At 37.7% G+C, this 8086-nt stretch overlaps 1 protein-coding gene across 1 annotated transcript in view; it reads left to right on the top strand.

Moving 5' to 3' along the window:
* Positions 1 to 24: 24 nt before the first annotated feature.
* The window catches only part of REST (RE1-silencing transcription factor), a 23095-nt gene continuing 15033 nt past the window's right edge, over positions 25 to 8086 (top strand). Inside the window, 3 exon segments of the mRNA XM_005877176.2 lie at positions 25 to 513; positions 1527 to 1750; positions 1752 to 2428. Coding sequence (XP_005877238.1) covers positions 487 to 513; positions 1527 to 1750; positions 1752 to 2428 — 928 coding nt within the window. The 5' untranslated portion in view covers positions 25 to 486.

An 8086-nucleotide genomic window follows, 5' to 3' on the forward strand; every position in this document is an offset into this window, starting at 1 on the left:
GCCGGAGCGGGGGCTGCTGCCCCGGGGGAGACGCGGTCTGGCCCGGAGGCGCCCCGAGTTGGCCCCCCTGGCCTTTTTTGGTGTTGGGGAGCCCAGGAAAGGCCTCGGGGCGAGGGTTGGGGCAGCTCCCGCGAACTGGTGTGTAAATGTGTGCCGCGAGCGGGGCGAGCCGAGAGGAAGCGAGAGCGCCCGAGTTTGCAAAGAGCTGCTTTGTGTTTGGTATTTTGAGAAAATGGCCGAATGCCTATTTCAGCCAGGAATGCCGCCGCCGAGGCAGGCGCCGGTGGCAGCGGCGCGTAGGAATCCGTGCAGCACGTTGGGGTTCGGAGCTTTGCTCGGACGGTCTGCCGGACACACGTTGAGATTTCTTGAGGGGTGGTCGTGAGGGTTGGGGGGACTATTAGGAAAGTCGATGTTTGGGTAAATAACCGAGGAGCCCGGACGATCAGCCTTGGGACAGCTTTTGCCCTCGGTTTGTTTTCTGTGATGGCATTTGATTCCAACTTTTTGCGGGTACGTATAACTCAACCGGTTTGCGTTCATACGCTTCGGTGAAACGGATTGCCCTTTTTTTTTTTTTTTTTGTATTTTGGGTTAAACTTTTTTAGTTTTCTTGCCACTTATTTTGACTTTTCTCATTTGCAAGAGAACACCTACTTTGAGAATAGCACCTTTGGGATGGAGCCTGGTTAAGACGGTTTAAAAAGCCCTACATGTTTTCAAGAGGGTGATCTTGTAATGGCTTCCACTAGGCAAGTAGGCCAAGTCAAGCACAATGCAAGAAAGTTGCTGATTGTCGAGTTGAATTGTATGATTATTTTTCGTAGGTGGTTTGAAAGATTATTTTCATTTATGAAGTTTTGAGTACACCAAACTTACTTTTTCGCAGGAAAAAAGGTCCGTAATTTTTTTTCCCCTTAAACAGGTCAAATCAGCAAAAAATAAGAAACAAAGTGGTACTTTTTCACAGTAGTTTTCTCCTCTGGAGTTAGTTGAGGTAATGTGAATTTAAGTTCAGTTGACCAATTTATTACAGGCTTCTACTTTCTAGACATGTTTGCCTGGCTTTTGGATTTCTCCCTTTTCTGATTTAGACCAGTAAATGTTGAAGGAGGATTTGGGAGGCTAGCTGTTTACTATTCACATATTGAATTTTAAAAGTAATTTAATTAACATTAAAAATGAAAGCTTCTGTTTTGTTTGTTTTTTGCACCAGAAAAGTTAAAAGTGCTTGCCAGTGGTAGACCTACTTGGTGGACCTAATTATGTCAAAAATTTGATAAAGTTTTTCGGAGGAGGAGGGGTAATAGACATTTTTTTTTTTGGTTATGCAGTAAAGAATTTGAAATTACAAAAAGATTTGAAAGGCTTCTTTTTAGTAGTTAATGAAGTTCATTGAGCTTAGAGATTATATTGGAAATGTGTTTTTTAAAAGATATGAAGAATTACGGTAGTGTTTTGGTTTTAGACCAGTAAAAGTTGTGTTTAAACTGGTGCTTTTGTGTTTTGTTTTGTTTTGAATTCAGAATACAGTTATGGCCACCCAGGTAATGGGGCAGTCTTCTGGAGGAGGAGGGCTGTTCAACGGCAGTGGCAACATTGGCATGGCCTTGCCTAACGATATGTATGACTTGCATGACCTCTCCAAAGCTGAATTGGCTGCTCCTCAGCTCATCATGTTGGCAAATGTGGCCTTAACTGGGGAAGTAAATGGCAGCTGCTGTGATTACCTAGTTGGTGAAGAAGGCAAATGCAGAATTGATGCCTGTTGGGGATAACAACTTTCCAGATAGTGATGGAGAAGGACTTGAGGAGTCTCCTGAAATAAAAGGCAAACCCAATGGACTGGAAAACATGGAACTGGAAAGTTTGGAACTCAGTGTTGCAGAACTACAGCCTGTGTTTGAGGTATCAGCTGCCCCAGAAATTTACAGCTCAAATAAAGAGCTTCCTCCTGAGACACCTGGAGCAGAGGACAAATCCAAGACCTTGAAGACCAAACCCTTTCGTTGTAAGCCATGCCAGTATGAAGCAGAATCTGAAGAACAGTTTGTGCATCACATCAGAGTTCATAGTGCCAAGAAGTTTTTTGTGGAAGAAAGTGCAGAGAAGCAAGCAAAAGCCAGGGAATCTGGCTCTTCCACTGCTGAAGAGGGAGATTTCTCCAAAGGCCCCATTCGCTGTGACCGCTGTGGCTACAATACCAATCGATACGATCACTATACTGCTCACTTGAAACACCACACTAGAGCTGGTGATAATGAGCGAGTCTACAAGTGCATCATTTGCACATATACCACAGTAAGCGAATATCACTGGAGAAAACACTTAAGAAACCATTTTCCTAGGAAAGTATACACATGTGGAAAATGCAACTATTTTTCAGACAGAAAAAACAATTATGTTCAACATGTTCGAACTCATACAGGTAAGAGGACCTTTGCAGTCCATAACTTCAACTCACTTCTGATAGTTAATTGAGTGGGTAGTTAACAATAATGCTAAAAGGCGGGGGGGGGAGGGGGGGTACTGGGTTCACACCCTGATTTGATTATTTGCTGTCTTGTCCTTTGAACATGTTATTTATTCTCTGTGCCTCAGTTTCTCCATGGAGGTAACTATACTATAGAATTAAAGGATCTAGTGAGGAACACAAATCAAGTACTGACTGTTCTATGGAAGAATATTCAAGAGAAATCTTACCAATGTTCTTTCTAAAATACATACTCTAACAACTTGGATAGACCATTTAGCCAGCTTAGACTACTGTTTTTGTTAGAAGATGTATTTAGTTGGCAATGAATACATCTAGATGCATACAGTAGTTTCCCGAAGGAATTTAGGACTTTGATAAAAAAGAAAAAAACTAACTCTTGCATAACCACATTTAACAGAGCCTCAAACTATTTAAAACATTTGACTTGGGATATTGAGCTCCTAAATGGAACAACTTGTCCCCAAAACACAGAAATGTGAGAATTTTTTAAAGTATTGGTGGCATTATCACTCAAATTATTTTCCTAAGAAAGCAACCACATGTGGAAAATGCAACTATTTTTCAAACAAAAAGTAATGTTCAACATATTTGAACTCATACAGGTAAGAGGACCTTTCTCATTTATAAGTAAGTGCCTTCTTTCAAAAAAAAAGTGGAACAATCTTAAAAATAGGAACAATTGCAAACATCTCAAAAGTAAAGAGAATGCTACACTGCACCAACATATACCCATCATCTACACCCAACAGTTAGAAATATTTTGTCACATTTTGCAATTCATTTAAAAAAATAACAGCTTTATTGAGATATACTTTACTACCACACAATTCATCTATTTAAAGTTACGATTCAGTGATTTTAATATATTCGCAGTGCTGGAGAGAATTATGCTAGGTAAAATAAGCCAGTAGAGAAAGGCAAGTACCATATCATTTCACTTAATATGTGGAATCTAATGAACAAAATAAACATATAGAAAACAGACACCATGGTAATTACCAGAGGGGAAGGATAGTGGGGGGTGGCGGGTAGAAGAAGGTATGTGGGGCTTTCCTTGCCTATAGCATGGTGAACGTTCCTAAAACCTGCCAAACTCTGTAAGAAGTGTGGCAAGCATCAACCCCACAAAGTAACACAGCACAAGAAGTGCGAGGATTCTCTGTATGCGCACGGAAAGTGGCGTTATGACAGGAAGCAGAGTGGCTATCCTGGGCAGACTAAGCCGATTTTCTGAAAAAAGGTTAAAACTACAAAGAAGATTGTGCTGAGGCTTGAATGTGTTGAGCCCAACTGCAGATCTAAGAGAATGCTGCCTATTAAGAGATGCAAGCATTTTAACTGGGAGGAGATAAGAAGAGAAAGGGTCAAGTGATCCAGTTCTAAGCTTCATATTTTGTTTTATTATATGACAATAAGTCTTGATATGTTCACTTAAAAAAAAAAAAGAAGGGATGTGGGGATAAATGGTGATGAAAGGAGACAGGGTGGTGAACATAATACATTTTACAGTTGATGTATTAATTGTACACCTGAAATCTATATAATTTTATTAGCCAATGCCACCCCAATAAATTCAATTAAAAATGTATATTCACAGTGTTGTGTAGCCATCACCACTATCAATTTTAGGACATCTTCACCCAAAAAGAAACTGTCAGTAGTCACTTCCCATTTCTCCTCAGTACCTCTTTAATTGTTGGCTTTTAAATTTACTTTAAAATTTTTGTAATTAGGAATCTCATTTTTTTCAAATAAATGTTTGTAACTATAGGTAGTTACTTTTTAAAAACATATTTTTATTGATTTCATAGAGGAAGCGAGAAGGAAACGTTAATGAGAATCATTGATTGGCTGCCTCCTGCACGCCCCTTACTAGGGATTGACCCTGCAACTCCGCTTGTGCCCTGACGAGAAGTGAACCCTGACCTACTGGTTCATAGGTTGATGCTTAGCCATTGAGCCACAGTGGCCAGGCTGGTAGTTATTTTAATTTACATTACATTTTCCTGGTAAGGGTTGGTACTTTTGAGGTCTGATTACTGGTCTGAACAATCTAGTACTGTACTCTTGGGTCACAAGTGAAAAGGGACTATTGGGATGCTGTTTGGTTGTAGGAGTTGTCTCTCTGTAGAACTGAATCCCACAGGTGAAAGTGGGATACTGGGGAGGTAAATTGATATTGCTTTGCATGAGTGGTAGATTTTAAACTTGGAGGTGAAATTCCATTGAAGGAAAGAAGCCTGCAGCAAGATTTCTTTTTAAAAAAAAATACATTTTATTGATTTTTCACAGAGAGGAAGGGAGAGGGATAGAGAGTTGGAAACATCGATGAGAGAGAAACATCGATCAGCTGCCTCCTGCACACCCCCTACTGGGGATGTGCTCACAACCAAGGTACATGCCCTTGACTGGAATCGAACCTGGGACTGTTGAACCTGGGACCTTTCAGTCCGCAGGCGGACGCTCCATCCACTGAGCCAAACCGGTTAGGGCTGCAGCAAGATTTCTAAGCCCCAGCAGATGGCTTCTGCATTTAAAGTTTTAAAATCTAGTCAAGTAGCCTAGCCGGCGGCATTGCTCAGTGGTTGAGCATTGACCTATGAACCAGGAGGTCATGGTTCGATTCCCGGTCAAGGCACATGCCTGGGTTGCTAGCTCGCTCTCCCTGGTGGGGGTGGGCGGGGAGGTGCAGGAGACAGCTGATCAATGATTCTCTCTCATCATTGATGTTTCTATCTCTCCCTCTCTGAAATCAATAAAAAAATATATTAAAAAATCTAGTCAAGTAAAAGAATTTGTAGTCCTTTGGAATTTGTTATAACCTATAAGTGAATGTCTCCATGCCAAAGCATTTTATTTCAAAACTAAAGAAGTTCAAACATTACAAAAATACTATAACTGAAGTGCATGACTTTTATGTGTACACCTTGATGAAGTTTTATGAATATATATACTCATAACCACCATGCAAGTCAACAGACTATTACCAGCACCCCAGTGCCTTTGTCGTATTAAATTTTGGGGGCGGGGGAGGGCAGTTTCAGTTTGATAACTTCAGAACTGTTGGGTCACTGAACAGTTTAAAAGTGTCCCCCAAAGCTAAAACTGTTTTCTTTTTTATTATTTTTTATTGAATTTATTGGGATGACACTGGTTAAAAAATTTTTTAAATGTTTTCAACAGTAATCTAAATTGTTGATTTAACATTTTTAGAAGAAAAAAGAAACTGAAGACAGTTGAAAAGATTATTTCCAATTTTTTGTGTAAAGAGTTATTTTAAAAATAGGAACTCTACTTTTTGCCATTTCTTAATTTTTATTGTAGTGGTTATTTTAATCTAGTTATAGTATAGGTCAGTGGTTGGCAAACTCATTAGTCAACAGAGCCAAATATCAACAGTACAACGATTGAAATTTCTTTTGAGAGCCAAATTTTTAAAATTTAAACTATATAGGTAGGTACATTGTTATTAACTTAATTAGCGTACTCCTAAGGCTTAGGAAGAGCCACACTCAAGGGGCCAAAGAGCCGCATGTGGCTCATGAGCCGCAGTTTGCCGACCACGGGTATAGGTGACTAATTTTTAATGGTTATATTTTACATAGTTATACCAGCCATTACTTAACATTTTCTCCACATTAATTTGAGGTTGATATTTTCACAATAAGATTATATATTACATAGCTAACACTGGTTGTATGGATTTCACATTTTATTGTTAAACCGATTTGGTCTTTATGCTTTCTAAAAAGATTTTTCCATCCTATTACCTTGTGATTTTTATTTTATTTTTTTGAGAATTTTTATTTGAGCCCAAACTGATCTTGGAAGCAAGATCTCCAATGCTTCTTACCTTTTGATTAAAGAAACCCACAATTTGGTGGTATATAAATGGAAGGATAATTTGATTATGTAAATTCTGAGAGTATCTCTGCTATTAAATTCATGGCTCTAAATATTGTATTTCTGAAAATAAATTAATTAGTGCTGAACAGTAGAGATATGAAATGGCAGCAGAATCACTTATTTCTCATTAGGTAGTCTGGTTTTCAGAGTAAATGAGTTTCTTCTTTTATTGAGTAATCAATGCTAGGTACTTTATTCTTACTGAGAGGAAAACTTCTGATTTAAAAGCTTGAAGTGCTGGGCCCAAGGTCACATACAAGAGATTTGAAATCCGAATCTCTTTATAGGTAATTAGTATGGTGGGGATGAGGATTGTTTTCATTAGTCTTAAATAAAAAGATTTTTAATTTTGTGGCTTAGATATTTAACCAGTTCACAAATTGTAATTTATTTTTTATTTTATATTGATTGATTTTTTTTAGAGAGAAAGGAAGGAAGAGAGAGAGAGACTGAGATTGAGATGGATTTGTTTGACCCATCTTTGCATTCATTGTGCCCTGCCTGGGATCGAACCAGCAACCTTGATATAGCTGGACAACATTCTAACCAACTGAGCTACCTGGTCAGGGTCACAAATTCTACTTTAAAAGATGACATTTTTGCCTGTATGTGTGACTGAAAAATCACTGTTTTGTAGATTGTGCCTATAGTGTAGAATTGCACAGATAGAATCAGTCTATTTTGTTATAAAGAATTTAAAAGTAAATTATTCTTTATTGATTCTTCATGTTAATCTACACTAGTATTTAATTTAATTTCATTAACTTTTAAAATAACAGCTTAATAGAATTTACATGCCATACAATTCACTATGGATAGGCCTGTTCTGGACATTTCATATATAAGGTATCCTCAAAAAATGTATACACACTGAGTAATTATAAAGGCAGTGTTTATTTAAATATATTTCATTTTCAAAATTGAGCTATGAGCAGTTAAAGTGTGTATACATTTTTGGGGGGACACCCTGTATATGGAATCATTCAATATGTGGTCCTGTGTGATTACCTTTTCCCCCTTAGCGAAATGCTTTCAAAGTTCATTCATATTGTATGTACAATACTTACTTTCCTTTAATTGCCATATAATTTTTTATGGGTATACAACATTTCTTTTTAAATTTAAATTCTTTATTATTTATTACATATGTCTCCTTGGGTGTACAACATTTTGTTTATCCATTCATCAGTTAATGGGTGTTTGGTTTGTTTACACTTCCTGGCTATTATGAAAGATGCTATTATGAACATTTCTTGAACAAGTTTTTGTGTGGACAGAAGTTTTTTTTGTTTTTGTTTTTTAACCTATCTATCTATATGGAATTGCTGTGCCGAATAGGTAACTAACCATGTTTAATCATATGAGGAACTGCCAATTATTTTCTGAAGTGGCTGCATTAATTTTACAATCCCAGTAATGCATAAGGGTTTCAATTTCTCCACATCCTAGCCAATATTTGTTAATATCTGCCACTTTGATTGTAGGCAACCAAGTGGGTATGAAGTCTTCATCTTATTTTGATTTGCATTTCCCTCATGGCTAATGATATTGTGCATCTTTCCATTTTCTTATTGGCCATTTGTGGATATTCTGTAAAGAACTACTTTTTTTTTGTTTTGTTAAATTAAATCTTTATTGTTCAGATTATTACAGTTGTTCCTCTTTTTCCCCCCATAGCTCCCC

This window comes from Myotis brandtii, unplaced genomic scaffold, assembly GCF_000412655.1.
Source record: "Myotis brandtii unplaced genomic scaffold, ASM41265v1 scaffold51, whole genome shotgun sequence".
Classification (NCBI taxonomy): domain Eukaryota; kingdom Metazoa; phylum Chordata; class Mammalia; order Chiroptera; family Vespertilionidae; genus Myotis; species Myotis brandtii.